At 40.1% G+C, this 20876-nt stretch overlaps 1 protein-coding gene and 1 long non-coding RNA gene across 3 annotated transcripts in view; one reads left to right on the top strand and one right to left on the bottom strand.

Moving 5' to 3' along the window:
• LOC103480019 (receptor-type tyrosine-protein phosphatase N2-like) overlaps positions 1-5505 on the top strand; it is a 187743-nt gene extending 182238 nt beyond the window's left edge. For both annotated transcript variants that reach the window (XM_008434755.3, XM_017309950.2), the window contains exons 22-23: positions 2709-2782; positions 4161-5505. In XM_008434755.3, the coding sequence (XP_008432977.3) occupies positions 2709-2782; positions 4161-4232 (146 nt within the window). In that variant the 3' untranslated portion in view covers positions 4233-5505. The remainder of the gene's footprint in view (positions 1-2708; positions 2783-4160) is intronic.
• Positions 5506-6884: 1379 nt separating this feature from the next.
• LOC145547900 (uncharacterized) overlaps positions 6885-20876 on the bottom strand; it is a 90439-nt gene continuing 76447 nt past the window's right edge. The window contains exon 2 of the long non-coding RNA XR_014084170.1: positions 6885-9736. This is a non-coding gene — a long non-coding RNA (uncharacterized LOC145547900). The remainder of the gene's footprint in view (positions 9737-20876) is intronic.

Below are 20876 nucleotides of genomic sequence, written 5' to 3'. Positions count from 1 at the left end.
AAAAGAAGCGTTATTATGTGTCTAAAAAAAAAAATAAAGTAATTCTTGTGTTTCTTTGTATCTGGGGTTGGATGGGGGAGAAAAAAAGAGTCAGAAAACAAATTGAATGTTCTTCAGTACTCATGTTCTTTGTGAATTTAATTGTTGCTCCCACATCATCTTTTCTGTTCAACTATTTCTTGTTTCATTGAGTCCTCTGCCTTTATTGTAACATCTGCTTAAAGAAAAACTTTTATGAGAACTACTTTGTCTAATTTCTTTGCCCCCCATCAATATTTAATCATATTCCATAAAAAAATAAGGTTTTAAAAAGATACTTTATTAATCCCATGTTAACCAAGTTTCTTCACTGAGTTGTTGTAAACTGTGAGGACTTTGCAAGGAAGAAGGATCTCCTGTATCAGTCAGTATTACAGGAGATCCTTGCAGCCTGACGTGACCCAATTCCGATGTTTTTGCCGGGGCCGTTCACACTGCCAGTAAATGCGACCTGTATGCGTTCCTCAGTGTGAACGGGCAAACGACCTGAAGTGTCCCGCATGCGCAGCAGAGGGCGCAATAGCGTCAGCATTCTAAGTGTTCTGTCAACCGCCATAAAAAGAAGAAGAAGAGCTCAGTGTTTGCGGAAGTAAACATGGAGGCTAACGGTGTAGCTTAACTCACATATTTGAAGTTGTTGTCCAACCGGAGCAGCATATTAATAATTTAATCCTCATATAGTCCATCATGGTTGATATTTTTCTTCCCACTTGCGCGTATCAGGACGCAGAATAGTGAGATTTGTTGAGAATCAGTGACGTTCAGTTCTGATGAATACAACTTGGACGTTATGGTCGCATTTGAATCGGATACGTATCGGATATGAGAATCCGACCTGTGCTGTTCACACTGCCATGAAAAGATCGGATACAGGTCGCAAAACAAAAAAATCAGAGTTGGGTCACTACAGGCTGCAGTCTAAACTCACCCAATGTTACAGCTGAAGGAAGAAGCTTCTAACAGGAGACACTTCTGTTGTCTCCTAGTCTCAAGGAGAGCAAAGTCCAACAGAACCAGATTTATTTTTTCTGTTTTAATTTACTGGATCATTCTGATGATGATGATCAGCAGATCACTCTCCACCACAGACTAATAGAAGCATCTTCCTGCAAACAGGGTTTCTGCTCTGTTGCGTCTCTGGTCCAGTATTATGTCAAGGTGAAGAGATATTTTTGCTCTCCCGCTTCTTTTCCCCTGACAGGCAAAGTGTTTGACATGTTTCTGTTTGCTCTGAAATCTACAATCATCTCCTTTGTTTTGTTCTCAGTAAAACTCAAAGGGGTCAAACAGTTTTCTGTGCTCAGCTTTTCTGACTCACTGACTGCAGAGTTTTCCTGCAGATTATCCAAAACTGGAACAGCGAGGAGTAAAAATGGTGAGAGAATAACGGCCTGAGTTAGAGGTGCTGCTCCTTTAATGGTGGCTACGTCCCTCTAATCAGCAGAGATGTTAGATCTGGCACAGAGAGTCACACAAAGAAAAGAAACCAGCAAACTATTAACTACTGAATGGATGCTGTCAGTACAAAACATGCATTTACCTTACAATTACACCAAACCAACCAATTATAGGACAGAAAAGGACAAACACAGGAAACTGAACAAAAAACCAAATGTGAACAAGTGAAAGAACAAGCCCATGAGGAGCGCCCCCTACAGGTCACTGACCGCAACAATGATTACTTTAACTTACTAAACCACAAACTAAAGAAAAAAAAATACAACCACTTGAAATGTGCTTCTTTTATTCAGTTATTCTCATTAAAAATAAAGAGCAACAAAGTTCAAATAGCTGGGAAGAAACTAAACCATTAGAAATGGTAAAAGTAAACTGAATTAATTAGACAAAATCAATAGAACAATTTTGAATACTAACATTTTAAAGTTACCATTGAAATAAACAAAAAAAAAAATCTTGGCATTCCTGACAAAACCTAAGTAATAGCAAACCAGTGGAGCCTCTATTGTTTTTATAAACCACATCGTTACAACAATCGACATTTCTGAGCAGAATGACTGATTCTGTTAAAACTCATCACCAAAAGTAACTTTTAGGAAACATTTCTGTGCTTCAGATTATTCTGCTTCTTTCTCAGAAAACCTAAACTATGAAACTGTTTTCCTCAGACTAACAGCAGACGATTGGCTCCACGGACTCCAAAGACCCAAGTTTTACTTTAGCAACTGGGTTTACAAAGCAATAAAATATAATTTGATTTGATCTATGATACCACCAGATAAATGTCCCTCTGGGAAATTACCCAGCAGGTATCATTTAATTCAGGAATAAGAACTTTGACTGTAGAGCAATGAAGGCTAAAAACTTTTTTGTTCACCCTGAAGACGGGACTATTTCTTGTAACAGGGCTGTGAGCGTTGACACTAAGGAGTGGCGAGGCTCTGTTGTGTCAGCTCATCATCAGACTATGATGCACCTCAAGGACGGCTGCTGACGGCTTCTTTTGTCACATTTTTTTTTTCCATCCAAACAAAACATCTCAAGGGGGGTTTGAGCGAAAAGCTTGACTGCGTTTTCTTTTTGCTTTAAGAAAAAAATCTGTTGTAAACGTCATATTTTTTGACAGATCTTGGCCGGATCGTCTTCCCTGCACGTTCAGCTCAGCGCGGCATCATTTTTCATGTGTCTGGTTTTGTTTGTGTGTCTGACAGGTGCCAAGGAGATTGATATTGCAGCCACTCTGGAGCACCTGCGGGACCAGAGGCCAGGAATGGTCCAGACCAAGGTAACACACCTGAGACCAGGACGTCTGCTCTTCTCCAAACTCCCTAATGTCTCGCCTGACTACTGGGAAAGATGTCGCCGCACACATGAACTAATAGGTTTAAAGAATCGACACGAAATCCAACAAGTTGTTGAAGTGCACCGGTTTTAGCTTTGGTTTCTGCGATGAAGCTCAAAGTGCATGAATGAGAAAAAAAACAAAGAAAAAATAAAAATAGACACGATTTCACGATGAAATGAGCCTGAACAAACATGCAAAATAAATGCAGTTTTGATTAATAGGTTTATGCATTGAAGACGATGGTTGGATGAAGGACAGTTAGTCTTTGGCCAACTTGGTAAAACTGACATAACATCATATTTATGATTTACCATCCTCTTGGTGAACTTTAGAGGAAATACTGATGAAAAAGTCCAACAAATTGATCACACTGATGTTTGCAGATATATTGTGTTTCTATTGGCTTGAAAATGACTGAAAGCTTTGGATTTTGACCCATTATTTATACTTTCCTACCAGTTTGCAGCCGGTTAGGTTTTCAGTTGTTTGGACATCACAAACAAATAATCATGATCTCATTTTTCATGCTAAACATCTTGGCATTTTAACAGGAATTTGTGCAGTTCGGTTGCATAAATTCCTGTTAAATAAATTTAGTCTTTTCTCAAGACAAAAAGGTCTTTTTTTTTTTACACAATCAGTTCCAATTCAGTCTGTTAAAATTAAAACTGGTGATAAAACAAAAACTGTCAAGATCTGTTTATTACAGCAGCTGCTAAAAAGTCAAGTCAGACTTTTATGTTGCTAGAGTCTCTTCAAACCAGAATCAGCTACCTGAGAAATAAACGCTCAGTAGTTTGTGAAAAGCCAACCTGTGAATGACCCGCCTGCTCTGTGTTGGACATTTCTCCTAAAATGAACTCATTCCTCGCCACATTGTACACGGAGTGACTCCAGGCTGCTGTGAAAACAATTACTGGCTGATATGAGAACATAATTAAAAAGAAAGCCAAGAATGTGTGCAGAACATCTGCTGTATTGATCGTGGCCGTATTAAAGCCCGCGGCCTGAGCGAAGTGTGTCGTCGCCTCCCCACCCACCGTTCGGTCCGCAGCCCCGGCTTCAGCGCTCACAACCTCGGGTCCAATTATGACCGAGACTCTAAACTCCAGGGGCCACAGTCACGACAATGGAGTACTTTAAAAAATAAAAATAGAAATCCACATCGTCTTTGCTGACGGAACAATACGGTAACTAGGTCAGGAATCAGAAAACGTTGCGGCGTTGTCGAGCCGGGATCGATAATTCCTGCAGGAACTCCCACACGTCTTCAGCTCCATGTCGCTATTTTTCACTTCCTCTCCTGTTTCTCCTGCAGGATCAGTTTGAATTTGCGTTGACGACCGTGGCTGAAGAGGTGAACGTGATCCTGAAGGCTCTTCCTCAGTAGAACGAAGACGCTTCCTGCTGGAGAATCGCTCCTGTTGTCCAGTTATTCCCTGTCTTGTTATTTTGAAGTTTTAATTCTCCAGCTGTCCGTTAATCTTGTCAATTTTCTCGTCTTCGTCTCATTAGAGTTCCTCTCTTTATCCATGTCCATGTGGGTTTTTTTCTGTTTTGTCACATTTTTCCATATTTTCTTGTCCAAACACCATTTTGGTCTCCCAGCTCATTTTCTCCTCTCCATTTAAATATCGTCTTCTGGACATTGTGGCCTGAAGGCTCTGAATCCGTCCTGTACATAGCTGGACTCTCCTTCTGTTGTCCTACAGCTTATTTTCCAAAGTGACTCAGCAAATTAGCACATTTTGATTGGCTGATGTCTCAGATTCAATGTATCAGTTTTGTGTTTGATCATGAGGAACCTCATCAGTTGGGCGTAACAAGGTTTGGCAACATAATCCAACAAAAGTTGAGCTTTGTTTATAAAATTAGGATATTTTGTACAAATAAAACATGTGCTGGTTTTGGTCAGAATAACTGATTTCTGTCAAATGGTAGTAAATTGGCTCTTTGTTATTTGCCAAACCTGAATGTTAGACTGAACATTGTGCATCAGTAACTGTCATGTTTGGTCTGATTTTCAGTGCCATGCTCATGTTTCCATGCAGTATCTTATAGAGCTGCAGTAACTTCAGTGTTGCTCAGTGGGTACAACTGATTTCTCCTCCAGTTAAAGCTCCTTTCATTTCACTGGGATTATAATTTAGAAAACGAAACACGATTCTAATGTTAGAAATGTGTTATGATTATTTCGTTGTGGTATTTCTAGTGTGAGCAATGTTGTGTTTCTTCAACCTGAACTGATATCTTGTGTTCAACCAATGTTGTGGCTCGTCAGTGAAGTTACACTCATGTTTGCCTTAACAGAAATATTGTAGGAAGTCTGTAAAAAGCCACTTAGGTTGGTAAACCTACATTTAAATTGCCCTTATTCCAATTGATTATGGGTTATTTGTGCTCAATATGACTGAAAATGACGTAAATGTATTTTTGTTCTTGTGACTGTATCAAATATCTGGGGTAAGGGGCAGATAGTGGGTTTTAAATGAGTGAATTTATTATAAAATGGTTTAGTTTTGCTTCTCCACAGATCTTATATGTAGCATAAATGGATGATTTGTAAATATGCAGTAGCAGAATCTGTTTTCCCTTAAATGCATCCTAAAATTGTTTTGCTGATGCTGTAAATTAAAAAAAAAAAAAAAAAGCACAAGAAACCACGTGAGATGGTCCGTGTTTTTATTTTTCATTCTCCATGCACAAAGTAAACATAACGTCATTTCACTGCCGGTCTCATTCTGGGACATGAAAAAACAAATCCAACGTCTAATTACTTTTTCTTCTGAGAATATTTGTCTTACATTTACTGCAGGCCTGTTTAATCATCATCCTGTTTTCAAAACAACCTAAAATACCATAAATGTAAAAGGAATCAGTCAAATCTGCACCTGAGGTAACCATGGTAACAGCAGAGCAGCCACCCAGGCAAAAGAACATTATACTTAACAATACTTTTCATGTTTAAACAATATAACATAAAGCATTTCATGCTCTAAGAAGACATTGAACCCTGTTTGGATCCAGGTTGACGTCTGATGATGCGACCCGACGACCTGCTGCTCAGGTTTGAGTCCACAGATCTTCCCTCGTCCCGCTGACCGATCCGGCTGATCGGATCGGGTCAGCCGGTTCCTCCTCCAGTTCAGAACCACGCTTCCTTCTCGGCGTTCACATGATAATGACGGTACGGTCCAAACGGCTGATTAACAGCAGCACCGTCCCTCCATGGCTCAGTCCAAGCAGAACCACTAACCCAGCCCGTCATCAGCATCATGATGCTGTAAACTAAACTATAAAAGCTTTATTGTGCAACATGTTATTACAATATGGTTTATATATGTATGTGAAATGCTAGTTATAATGTAATAAATACGTGTATTGTAATAACATGATAAAATATTAGTTTGAACACTAAAGTCTTGATGTTTCCTGTCTGATTAAAAGTTCTGTTTCCACGATGAGCTGAACAAACATGATGCAACTAAACAGCAACAATATGGAGTCACAAGTGGATAAACTCAACTTTACTAATAAAATGTGGTAAATACTTTGAATTATAGTTTTCTACTGTAAAGAACCACCTGGATATCTCAGAATATGAAATGAAACGAATTGTGTGGAAGCTAAACCGATACTTGCTGTGAAGCTGTTGGTTGAAATGTTGCTTTAACACAACAGCAGCATTTAGTTTGGCGTGTGAATAAAGTCGGTGGTGATGCTGGTTTGTGCGTTTGCCACCACTGTTCACTGTTTGGAAGGCAATTATCCTGTCATTTCCACCATCTGGGTGGGCGTTCCAACCATCTGCTTTACGGAGTAGTGAGCAAGCAGCTGTTTTAAATCGCACAGCGTCATTAGCTTTAGGTGGGCCAAAGTGGAATCCTGCAGCAAACTGCACCGCAGCTTCTGATTGGCTCATTTCACCCCAAACGCCACAGGAGGAACTTTTACTTTTTAGTAAACATCATGCATGAGATTTTACAAACATCCAACATTTTTGTGAAACTTCATGTTTCATGAGGTTTCATTAAGAAACTCAAAGTTTGAGGGATGTTCAGCTTTAAACCCTGTTTGACGTTGAAGATTTGCTTTAATTTCTGTAATTTATTTATAAAGTAGAGGGTGAAAAGCATCAACCAGAAATATTTCTCCTTGTGTGTGAATCTGTAGCTTAATGAAGCCTGAAAAGCTTTTTATACGTTGAACTCTTGATCAATATCAAAAGTTTCCAGATTAAAATAAAAACATTTCAGGTTCACAAGCAGGAAGAAAACTTCTGATGTAAAGACTAGTTTTCAAAATATGCACACACTTCAGATCCACATCCGTATGCCTGTTAGCCGTTTCCTTTTGTGATAAAAGAATATTAGAAATGTTGGTTAAACTGAAAGTCATACTAGTAATAATACACAGTAAATATTTAGGTACAGACTAATTAAACTTAATCCTGCTTCAGATTCATCTGGAAGCACCTGAAATGTGTCTGAAGGCTTTTTGTGAAGTACATCTATGTTTGTGCAGTAAAGCAAACAGTTGAAATTGAACATTATTAAGGGATTCCTGCATAAAAATATGAGGTTTTAAGTGTCCATTCTCTGCATTTTAATTCAAGCGTTGAACAGATTCAGAGAGCAAACTAAAATATATTCAAATTAAAACGTCTGAAGTTTATCAACATTTTTAATCACGGTGTATCAGCATGTGGGATTCCTCACAGATCTCTTTTTGGATCCTTGCAAAGATCCTCAAACTTTAAATCATCATGACCATCATGTGCTTCGTATTCACCACCTTTAATCAATCCATCTACCTGCCTTTTTTACTTTCTGTTGCTTTGATGATCATTAGCCTTTCTGCACAATGACGTCATCATTTTCCAACACTGTAGTCGTGCCTGAACGCATCACCACTGCAGATGATCAGAGTTTAGGTCTGATGCAACTCGTACTTATCTTCTCTAGAGCTGCAGAAAGTGAAGCAAGCAGAACAGAAGCAGAACGCTGCTGCTCGGGTTCTCACTAAAACCAGGAAGATAGAGACATAACACCAGTTTTAAAGTCCCTACACTCAGAGAACAGACTTTAAAATACTGATGTTAGTTTATAAATCACTGAACGGTTTAGCACCACAATACCTTAAAGATCTGTTATTGCTGTACCAACCGTCTAGACCCCTCAGATCTTCTGGTTCTGGTTCTGCTCTGCATCCCCAGAACCAGAACCAGACGAGAAGAAGCAGCATTCAGCTTCTATGCACCACAGATTTGGAACAAACTTCCAGAAAACTGTAAAACACCTGAAACACTGGGTGCCTTTAAATCTCAACTTAAAACCCTCCTGGTTAGAGTTACTTATGGCTAAATTAGGGTTAGAGTGGGTTTTGATGTCTTCCATGTTTTTATGTCTTTAGTGTTTTTAATTTCTTCTTCTTTCTTTTCGACGTTTTAATGATGTAATGTTTTTTTGTTTTTATTTTTATTTTGTTTTTTTATTTTTTTTAAATCTCTCTCTTTCTCACTGATTATTTCTGTTTTTATTTTAATTATGTAAATCACTTTGAAATGCCTTGCTGCTGAAATGTGCTATACAAATTAAATTTGATCGATTGATTGATTGATTGAAGTGAGAAACACTATAAGCTCATATAATAATAACTCTTATTATGTCATCACGTCCCGACAGAGCGGATCTGGAAAACAAATGAATCTAAACTAAATGAAGACATTTGTATGTTATATTTTAGTACATTTTGAATGTGGCAATTTTGTTTTGTTTCCCATATTAATATTGGTTTAACTTCATATTGCACAGCTGTTTAAGCTGCATAAATCTGGATGCATGGTGTGACATAAATACTTTCTCTGAAGACAGATGGATGTAGAGTGGAGATGAGGTTTAATCGAAGGGTTGCACCAGATCTGTTCATCCTCAATTACCAGATAAAGTTTAATTTGATTTCTTTTGGTCAGAGAGCAGCATTTCCTCAGCTCTAAATCCCATTTCAACATAAATATTCCGGCTCCGTCTTCCAGACTCAGGAGGCTCTCACTGTGTGTATCCTGATGAAAAAGGCTTTGTGATAAATTAAGGGGATTGTTTTCTCCCTTCTGTAAGCAAACTCATCACAGAATGAATAAAGCTATAATTGGAGGAGTGCACCACGAAGTGTCAGCTTTATTTACACAACTATTTGATTTGGCTCAGTTAACTGAGGATACAAATCTCCTACTCATTTAGAGAAGATCAAATATGCAGCTGAATGTGGCTGTTTGACTCCAATTTATATCAAAAAGTTATTTTTACTCTTACTATGAAGGTGGATTCATATAACTGGTCTTGTCAGGGTCCCTCATTAAAATGATTATTCTGCCAAAGGTGTTACCCACCCTGCAGATGATCACCTTACACATGTAATAAGGAAAAGAAGTTACTTTGCGGCTCAAATAGGGAGCCATATATTCACTGGATCTGCAGAAAGTCCAGAGGAGTTTTCAGGGTTGGAGCTAAAAAAGAAAAGATCAGAGACATGGGCTCCGTCTTCCTGCACTGATTCACTGAGATCCACTGATCGTTTCTCATTAATTGTTTCTCATTAATCGCTGCATTTCTTTTTGGTCCCTCAAGATTAAAACCATTAAAATCCTTTTATAAACCGGTTTAAAAAGAAACCTGTAAGGCGTCGTCATTGTCAGATTCTTTGTAAATATAACATCCATCCATCCATCCATTTTCTTTCACCCTTGTCCCTCAGTGGGGTCAGGTGGGTTGCTGGTGCCCATCTCCAGCTAACGTTCCAGGCGAGAGGCAGGGTCACCCTGGACAGGTCACCAGTCTGTCGCAGGGCAACACAGAGACACACAGGACAAACAACCATGCACACACACACTCACACCTAGGGGCAATTTGGAGAGGCCAATTAACCTGACAGTCATGTTTTTGGACTGTGGGAGGAAACCGGAGTACCAGGAGAAAACCCACCATGCACAGGGAGAACATGGAGACTCCATGCAGAAAGACCCCAGGCCGGGAATCGAACCCAGAACCTTCTTGCTGCAAGGCAACAGCTCTACCAACTGCACCACAGTGCAGCCCGTAAATATAACATGTTTTGATAATTTACTCTTTAAGGTTCTAAATAACACAGAGCAGATTGGTGCAGCTCTACTCTAAGACAATTATGTCCTGCAGGTCTAAATCACCTGATGACTTCATGTTACATCAAAGAAGCTCAGACGGCCTTTTTATACGGAGCATCAAAGAAGGCGAAACCCTCCCACATATCCTGAAATGATTTATCACAAAGTGTTAGAAATTATTAGCAAACCAGCACCGTCAACATTAGCTATGGTTATTATTTGTAAGGTAAAGTGATGTACTCATTCTAACTGTTGTACTGAAGTGTTGTGTAAACGGATCTGAATGTTTGGTGTGAACAGTAGCTGTAAAACATCTTTTTGAAAAGAATCTGTTTACACATTGTCCCTGTGAGACAAATGATATAAAAAAAAAAAAAAACAACGTAGCATCTACAATTTGTAGCAACTGGACTAAAGTCAAACCTTGTTTGGTTTGTCCCAGAAAGACCGAAAGCTTTTTGTCTTAAAGAACGTTAATGTAGGAACCTCTGGAACAACTATACTTTTGTCTGTTGTCCTTTAAAATGTCGGGACTAAACTTTACCTCTTTGATTCAAATCCACAGTGCAGTCAACCTGTCACAGTTCAGGGTTCACAGATTCACCGATTTGTGGATTCGTTTGCAGAATATGACTCCGAATTATCTGCAGAACAAAAACCTATTTGGGGATATTTTCACAGCTGCATCTAAAGTATTTGAAAGAAAATGTAGAAAGCTTAAGTGCAATGCTACATGACGCTCTGATTGGCTGTGGAAATAAGTTAGACTGTTTAAAAGATGAACATAGACAGTGTGAGTGTCACAAGGGTTAAACTGCACATCTTTACTCCTAGTAACACGCTTGTTACATGTTGCAGAGTATAAATGGACAACTTGTAACAGGGCTTAGCTCTAAAAATCTGATTTGTAATATATATTTTTGTAATCTGAGGCAGGTAAACAAATATTTTAAGATATAAATCCAATGAGAATAAAGTGATGTGTTCATCTCAGCTTGTTCCATCGCCTCTCTAAAGGATGTGATTGTTCATCGCAGTAAGTAGCATCTACGTGAAAACAAAAGCTAATCATTCAAATAAAGAAAGAAAACACTTATTTTCCAAAAACCCAGCGTTCCCTCCACGTTTTTACCTCGTCTGATTGGATCACCCGTCGCCGTCTGAGGCCTTGGCCTCCTGTGTCCGACCTTCTCTGCCAGCTTCCTCCACTGCGAGGACACGTCTGGCATTTAGCTGATTATTTGAGTCTGTGTTGCACGTTTGATGACCCCAATATTGGCTGCCGTCACTCATCATTTTCATGTTTGTAAGCTTGCTAACAGAGAACCTCCTGGGGAATTCAACCGTTTGTGAGCAAAAATTGCTTTCTTGCAGTCGAAGCGACAGGCAGGAGCTTCAGACTGAGCTGTGAGTAAACACACACACACACACACACACACACACACACACACGCACACACACACACACACACACACACACGTTTCAGTCATGGAGTCGTTCCTTTAACATAAGTGACAGAAGATATTCTCTCTATTCTTGAGATTGATAAAAGAAAAAAATAAGATTTTCAACTGAATTTACACAAAGATATTTTAACTGAGTCACAATTTATGAGGAAAAAATTGAGCTTTAGCTCTGCAAACAAAACAACAACAAATACAACTTCTATTTACGATTAATAACAATTAACATCCTCCTACATCAGGACAATTAACAACCTGATTCAGAAATTATTTGAATCCAACCTCAAGCATATAAAAGTACACAAACACATTTTGCTACCATTACTTAATGAAAAATGTGTAAAATAGTCTGAAGCACAGTGTAGCAACAATATGCTGCCAGTTCTAACTAAATGTGTTCATTTATATAAATGCTAAAGTTGCACCAATGTGCTGATCAAAAGCAACATCTGGTGAAGGCTGCAGGACCATTTACAAACCGATTATCAAAATAGAAAAATAGAAATAATTCAAAAGTAAAAAACATTAAAGATGGCTGCCCGTCTTCCCAGGTGTTCATAAACTTCACCCAGAAATCAGAACCTGACATGTGATGCTCAGACGTCCTGAAGACTCTACAGTAGTTAATACAGTTTACAACAGGATGTATCACTTCTTTATAAATACCTCCAGCAGAAAATCTTTCCTTTAATTACATGGCTGAACAACTTAGACTTGCAAACTTGAACCTGAAGGGAAGACAGAACCTTCTGGAATGATGTCATTATGAGACATTAGCAGAGACGGTCGGCCAGGAAGCAAAGGATTTATTTGGAGAAACCGAATCAGCAGATCACCACAGACAACTTGTAACAGCTGTGAAGTTGGCAAAGGAGGGATAATAAATTTAAATCAATTAGATTTTATTGAGAAGATTTCTCAGTATAGTGGACTCCTATACTGAGGGGGTCCGGTTTCCATCCATTTTCTTGCACCCTTTTTCCCTCAGTGGGGTCGGGAGGGGTGCTGGTGCCCATCTCCAGCCAACGTTTCGGGCGAGGGGCGGGGTCACCCTGGACAGGTCGCCAGTCTGTCGCAGGGCAACACAGAGACACACAGGACACACAACCATGCACACACAGGGGCAATTTGGAGAGGCCAATTAACCTGACAGTCATGTTTTTGGATTGTGGGAGGAAACAGGAGTACCTGGAGAAAACCCACCATGCACAGGGAGAACATGCAAACTCTATGCAGAAAGACCCCAGGCTGGGAATCGAACCCAGAACCTTCTTGCTGCAAGGCAACAGCTCTACCAACTGCGCCACTGTGCAGCCCGGGTCCGGTTTCCCTCTCGCCTATTCACAGATGCTTCAGAAGACACAATCCTACCTGCTGGTGTTTGTAAAGCATCCAATCCTGAAGTGCCACTTCTTTTCCATGCTGTTGATTGGCTGTTTCCACTGAGAGCAGAGATGAGGAAGACTGGAGGCAGCTTTCATTTCTGCTGCTCAGACTGTTTCCAAAGGGCGTTTAGGTTATGAGTTGGTTGTTCCAACTAGAGTGTTTAGAGATGATGAGTGGAGAACTGATCCAAACCGTAGTGAACAGATGAATGAAATGTTAGAGGCATTAACTGGAAGGTCATTTTTACCTGAGCTAGTTCTCCTCTGGAAAAAGCTAGACTGGATTATTGCTCTACATGGTCTAAAAGAACCATCAATGCTAAGGTTTTTAACGTTCTCATGAGGAAAACGGGTCTAAAGAATCATCAGTAAGAATTGGCAAAAATGACAATTTGTTTTTGTTTGATAAATAAAATATGGACAGCCACTGTTTATCATCTTCCAGGCAACACATCGCCAGCTAAAATGAGTCTCGCTCAGATTTTAAAGGCAAATAAATGTGCAAGTCATATTCAAAGCAGTGAAATGAAGGTTTATACCCTGAACTCAAGGGACAACTTAGATAGAGCAAACAAGGCTGAGCCTGAAGACAGCAGTGCAGAAACACAAGTCTGCAGACCTCAGAGAACTGAAGTCATGTTGGGTTCAGTCAGAAAATGACTGAGTTCTTCTGCTAATGCTGCTTCTACAGACTGGTGAGTCATTCACAGGCAGCAGCTGGTAAAAACTGGATCATTTACAGATTTATCTCACATTTTTTCATTCCTAAACATCTCTTTTCACGTCTCTCGATGTTTAGGTTTCTTTCTCTGCTTTTGGAAGAATTATTGCACCAAAACATTAAAGGTTGATCCACATCTGACCATTCCACACAAACAAGATGCACGAATGTTTCCCAATGACTGGCCGTCCTCAGATCGTTGACCGACGTTAATCTGGCCGCTCCGTGTTTGTCAAATATCTGAGCAGAGTTGCACCAGGAGCAGAACTTCCCATCAATACCATTACTTGGCCAACTTCCCTCTTAATCTGTCTGGCTCCGGCGCTGTTGGCAGAGGAGGAGAAGACTCAAAGGCGATAACAGAGTCACAGATAAAACGGACAGAGGCAACACGCACACGACGAGCAGCAGCGTGTTCAGACGGATGTGTTGGAGAGCTATTAGAGCCCGTCACAGTCGGCCTGTCACGGATCAGCTGTACACACACATTGCACAATACTAATTCTGTGCACACATACGAGCTGACAGGCCCCCCTGCTGTGGCACTGATGCAGAGACATCCTTGGCTCAGTGTTACTGACATGCACACTGCCTGCCTTCTGTGGGAGTAAGACAGCAGCAGCAGCAGCAGGTATTTCTGATGTGCAGACTTGAGCAGTCTTCAAAGATAAGAGCTGAGGCTGAGTAGCTACGCTGCCATCTGGGTAGAAAGGAGAGAGAGAAGGAAACACCGGCGGTCCTCCATCCACCGGCGCTGGAAACGTTTTGCTGAGACCTGAGAAAGTAACAGGGTTTTACTGTCTGCTAGGAGATTCTTCCCCGTCAGAAACAAACAGCTTGGTTGACAGTAAATTTACTCTGAATCAACATCATGTAAACCAAAAGAGGAAAACGTGTAGAAATGGACACGTCCTAATCAAGATCTACTCAATTTGACAACTAAAATATGTTCAAGACTGAAGCAATTTGTTTCTGGCAGACTCAAGTTTCTTGTGCATTTTCAAACCTTCATTCAGAAATCCATAATTTTCCTTTCTGAAGTGTAAATGTGATGCGACACAAACCATATTTTTCTTAGAGTAGCTTAAACTTCAGGGGTGCATCGTTCCAAACGCCCGGGCTAAGCAGGCCGAGGGAAAGACCAGAAATGAGCGGCCATGAAATTAGACAGTCTAGCTTCCAGATTTAATCCGGCCCGTATGTCCTGTCACCTAGCAACTGTGACGGCACGAACCACAATAAGTGTTCAAGGTTCATTTCACAGTTAGAAAGTTCTGGTCATTTACTGAGAGTCTTTTCAGATTGAGACTACCAATTATGTTTTAACACCCAAAGCATATTATGAAATCATTTCTGCCTAAACCGAGCAAAAAACTATTTTAATGACTTCAGCAAATTTTAAATGAAAACAAAAACTCAACTAATTTATTAAAAGCAGTTCAGATGGATTATCTACAGTACCTACATCTACAAAAAATGGTTACTTTTTTTAATCAAGCCAAATAAATGTTTAACTTCTTACTTCAGTGGCACAAAGTTCTCAAAAAAAAAAAAGAAATTAGAAATCAGTTACTGAAAGTTTTACAGAACTACATGGGGAAAAACAGAGTTAAATAACTCTCAGTTCACAGCAAAAGACACTTTAGATTATTAGAACATGAACAGGAAGTAAAATATTACATCTGCATCAAGGTTAAATCAGGAGGAATGTGCATCCGTCTTCTTAGAAACCAGATTAATTTATAGAGTCTTTATCGGGTCATTCAGCCTTCAGAGGAAATATAAACCGGTACATGTTGTCTGTATTATGAATTAGACCTTGAATATCTCAAACATTACATGTGAAGATGAATGCATGAGATGAGGAGCCTGAAGAAAATCTATCTTGAAGGTTTTGACCCTAAAACTAGCAGTAATTACACATTACAATCAGATCCAGAGTTTATAAAGAAAGATGCAACCGAACGAGATGATTTTGCTTTTCTTTTTAAATGTATGTTAAATAAAACTGATTCAGTACTGAGGTCACTTTAATTAGATTGTAAATGTATTTTTTTACCTTGCTAACCAAATTAAATGTAACTCAAAGTAACCAAACAGAAAATGTCCCACATGAAGACACATTTCACTGCCAGGCAGGGAAATGCAGCTCAACTTGGTAAGAACATTTCAATTAGATTTCTCTTTCATCTTGTAATTTTGATGGTTCAAATTTCATCATAATGATCCATTGTCACTTGTATGTTACAATATATTTGAATTAAATTAACATTTTTAGATATTTTAACACAACAGAATCATTTTCTCTGCAGTAGTTCTGCGAATGTGGTTTAAAACATCAAATCAAACACGTGTCTGTGGCATCTGAGAGACTGAAAATGTGTTGTTTTTCAAGTCAGAACCAGGGTCACGCATTGCTTTTCCCCCCTCGGTGCAAAGCTGGCTAAAGCATGCAGGAGAGGCTGCAGACGTCTGGAGCCAAACATCCTTAATTTAGGAGGAATTTACAACAGGCCAGTGTGAGACGAGGAGACGCAGGCTGAGCTGCTGGGCTGTCTCCTTAACGAGGAGAGGAAGAAACTTCCTTTTAAACAGAATATCAATGTACAGGAGGAGCCGCTGTGAATGTGTCTACATACCGAAACGGCTCCTGTTTTTAAAAACATTGCCTAGAGCCATGAAACTGCGACTATGTGCAGATCAGCCTCATTTGAATGTTGTGTTTGAGAAAAAAACGAAAACAGAAAGATGGAAACGCAGGAAGAGGAAAAATAATGACAGAGTGAAAAAGGGACAACGATGGGGGCTCAGAATCGCTCCTCCATGAGGGAAGCAGCCATCCATCCATAATGCATCACAAGTCTCCTAGCAACAGCCAGAACCTAGCAACAGGATCTTAGCAACTGCAACAAACTGCCCCCTCTTTGTGTACTGGCCAATAAGGGCAATGTGAATCAAATTCGAGGCGCCCAATCACGAGCCTCGGTGCTGCAACAAGAGTAGAGTGGGTGTGCTGCTTCACACGGCTCTGCTGGGCTCTGCTGGGCTCACAACACAGGAAAAGTACAAACACAAACAGGAAATCATGGTGTCAAAAGCTGTCAGGGGTCTCAATCAGTGCAAGTCCCGAAACACACACATCCAACACGGGATGATTGGGACGCCCACAGCTTTCACACACGCACACACACGCACACACACACACACACACACACACACACACACACACACACACACACACACACACACACACACACACACACACACGCACACACACACACACACACACACACACACACACACACACACACACGCGCACACAAGTTTCACCAATCACTAACACTCCCATATCATATTCCCTGTTTAACACAGAGCACCAATAAAGCAAGTGATTAAACGCTGTCTGGAAACGTGTGTTGCAGTTTGGAGCTTCATTTCTCAGCACGGGGAAAAAATAACCAGAAGATTACAGGACGAAGTGGTTCCTGTGAATGGACCCCAATAAAATGTCCTGTTCATGCATCAGTCTGTACAGTATGCTGTAAAATGATACCTCATTTAATCTCATTAACAAAAGCTGCCTAGATAGAGAATTAATGTAAAAAAAAAACAACCTTTAAGCAGCTTCAACCTATTAGAATAGATGGTTTGAAGCGTTTTTTCTGCGGGTCTGAAGTATTTGTGTATTTTAGCTGTCGCAGCCGGTCGTTCCCTCCAGCCAGTGAATACCAGCGTTCCCAGTGATGCCTTGGAGTCAGTGGTGGTTCTCCAGCGTTCCTGGTCCAGCTTGTCACATTGATTTTATACTCAACATCTGAGGAAAGCACGCCTGTGCGCTCATTTTTGTTTCAAAGATTGGGGAGTGGATGTGGATAATGCTGATAAATTCAAGATTGTTGTACACAAATAAAGTGATTCATCGATGACAGAACCATTCAGTTCCTTCTCTTACTGGGATTATTCCTTCAGTGCTGTTATTCTGGCTCATTCAGGCTTTCATTGCTCTGTGATTTGTGCCATTTCTCCTCTCTCCCCTGAAACGTCCCTCAGCAGATCAGCTGATCTCTCTGAAAAGGCTCAGCAGCCATCAGTAATCAGGCCGATTTGCAATTCAGATGCATCTCAACCAGGTGAGAGAAAAGGTTGAAATATTAAACATGCTGAAGTCCAAAAGTGACTCTGGCTGATTGCAGGTCATGTCAGCTGGAATCTTTATTTAATTACTTATTTAGAGAGACTCACATTAATGCGGCTTCAAGTGTTTTTTTTATTTAACTGGAGATCACAGACCGTAGATATCTGAATGAATTAAAGTTGGAAAAGTTGATATGCTGGACATTGTGATATTTTTATTATAACTTTTTATGCCGCCAACAAATCCTTGCATTTTGAACTATTTGCAAATCTTGTAAAATCTTAACTTTTGCTCTTGTTTTAGTTTTACCACATAAAATGGGGTCTCTTATTCTGAAGTAGTTTAAATATAATATTCAAAGGGAATCCAGGATTGCACCTGCTGCTGCTTCCTTTTCCTTTCTGCCTGAATCCACTAAACAGTGAAACTTTCTCCTGAAGTAAAGTCCAAACAAAACTTTCTTAGCGGATGTTTGTTATGGAGATTTGACCTGATTGTGACTGAGAGGTAGACTGTCTTTCACTCATCCGTCCTCCTTCCTCCTCTCGCTCTGCTCCAGACTCCTCCATCACCTCTCAGATTAATCTGAAGCTTCCTACTGTGGGCTGACAGTTTCTTCCTAGTTGGGGAGTTTTCATTTCAGACAGTGTCAGACGGCGACTCCACTGTCCTTAACAAGCGTCTGAGTCTCTGTCAGAATTGCATCAGTGTTATTGCTGGAAACCTGCAAGTTATTTCACTCCCACCCCAGCCTAAAGTTGTTCAACCAGTGGCTGGCTTTACTGTAACATTGTCTTTTTCACCAGAATGCATAACAGCAAGAACTGATCAGAAAGTGGGAGAGGCTGAAACACCAGCGTCCAACTCAAACATGAAACAAAGTTTGACTTAATCGTCCAGATAAACTGCAAACAGGCCCATATATGCAACCTAAAGGTTGAAGCTTCAAAGGTCTTTAAAATCTAAATGAACTGTACAAGTTCACACACTTAATCTTAGCACCATTTGCCTGTGTTGCACTCTGTCAAAGTTAACCTTAAGTTAATTTAGTGAAACCTAATCGCAGCTCTGCATTCATGACTCCTGCTCTGCTTCCTCCTCCTTCTCGTCCTCTGAATCGATGTTTCCCTGCTTCTCTCTCCATCTCCTTGCTTAGCACAACTACTTTTTTAATTTGGTCGTGGAGGAGAAAGTTAATTACAAAGCATTTTGAATTATGAACTGCAGTACAGTTTTGTAACATATTGCCTGATTCCTCACTGAAGCCGAGATGAGAATCTGCAGGTATGGAAGGTGTGTGCAGTGTTCGGAGTGGTCTTCCATATTAGATGAATTTCATATTAACTCGATATCATCTTCTGACAGACGAAGGCCTTTATTCCAAAATGATATATAAATTAAAGATGAAGATTAAAAAAGTGCTAAGTGACGTTCCTTATAGGCATTTTTTTCTTGCTTAGCTGTAAGTTATTGCTCTCTTTGGCTGCAGCCATTTCAAACTTTACATCATGTTGATCCAAGATTAAAATTTAATTCAATTTAGTTCTGCAATTAAAATCCCTATTTTTAGATACACATTTCATCGTGTTTTGTTTGTTTTTATTCACAAATGAACCTTAAGTAAAGATGTTACTAGACCTTTCTCACTGTTTGACATTAGGATTAGTCACCCAGAAGATGATTGGATGACATTAAGTCAAGCGGTCTGAGTCACAGTGCATAAACACTCCAGAAATACGCTGCTGTCTGTGAACATGTCTGTAGATGCGTCCGAAAGCATTAAACTGGAAACATGCAAGTTGACTGAAACAAATCTAAGCTCATAGTTCCTTGTTGCTGTGGCACCACTTTCATTTTAATTGCTGTTGTGGGCAGTCAGCCAGAGAGCAAAGATACAAATGTCAGGAATTAAAACTAAGCTTTTCACGTTCTTCAGTATTTCCAGACTACAGGCAGAGTCTGCTGTTCCACTAAAGTTGCTGAGGGAATTCATTTTTGCAGATGATCCAGCAGTTAACGTCAAGATAAATGAAGATTTGCTTCAGGGTGGCAGCACGTCGTGAGTTTGGACTTTCCACAAGCTCCCTGGACAGGATGTGGATTCTTTCTTTTGCTGACATCAGCATCTATCAACCATCTATCTTAGACTTCCACCATCTCAACAAAGAGTTAAAAGCAGGCACATTGGTAAGACAGGTGCAGTCATGCAGAACAGACCTGAAGTCCTGAGATGTTGACCTGAAGCTGGAACTTCAGAACAAGCAGCTCGTTCTGACCGTTCAGAAAGGAATACTTCAGGTCCATCACTCCTCATGAATCCACTACTAAGAGCCGAAGTCAGACAGCTTAATGCTGACTTGCTTCAAGACCTTGGCTTTTCATGAAAGCCACAGCTTGGCGGAAAGCATCAGAGTCAATATCCAAAGCAGAAACTCCCCGGTCCCGAGACTAAAGGTGTCTAGTTACTTGTTTCCTCAGAGCGGGTCAACATTTGTGGTCGCACTATGATGACATCATGTTCCTAAGATTCAGATAAAAAAATGACAAATTCAGTTTCTCAGAATTGAAGAATCACATTGCGGTCCAGTGTGCTATTTTGTTTGTTTCCATTGCAAAAGCAGGTCATACAGCCGACCTGTTCTGGACCCTGAAGTCGCGGGTCGTTAGGGTCCAGATCAGTACCAGGGTACGGTTACAATGGAGATATTGGCGTCACACAGGACAGTCCATTTATTGGGCGACAGGAAAACGTCAAGCACAAGACATATTAGTGTTTCATGTTTGTGTTCACGCTATGATGACATCATGTTCCTAAGATTCAGATAAAAAAATGACAAATTCAGTTTCTCAGAATTGAAGAATCACATCAAAAATAAACAATGTTGTTTTTTTCCATTTTTAATGATGGAACATTGTAATATCCATTTCATTTTTTCTCAGACGAGCCAAGGAAGAAGAGAATGATTGTGTTCATTTGGTGAAAATGTTCAAAAACCTTCATTAAAAAAAGTGTTTTACGTATTTGCTATGTATGAGACAGAATGTGAAAAAAAATTAAAAAGCTCTCCTCTGCCTTTTCCCAGTGCTCCCAGAACTAACTGCAGGAATACACCAGAAACAAGCAATCAGAGCTGGTGGGAGGGGGCGGGGTCTTAGCGCTGGCAATCAAGCTTGTGTATGTGCTGCTCACAC

Source organism: Poecilia reticulata, chromosome 17, assembly GCF_904066995.2.
Source record: "Poecilia reticulata chromosome 17, P_reticulata-male-v2, whole genome shotgun sequence".
NCBI lineage: Eukaryota > Metazoa > Chordata > Actinopteri > Cyprinodontiformes > Poeciliidae > Poecilia > Poecilia reticulata.
Note: the sequence above shows the minus strand (reverse complement) of the source record. Positions and strands in the feature narration are given on the sequence as shown.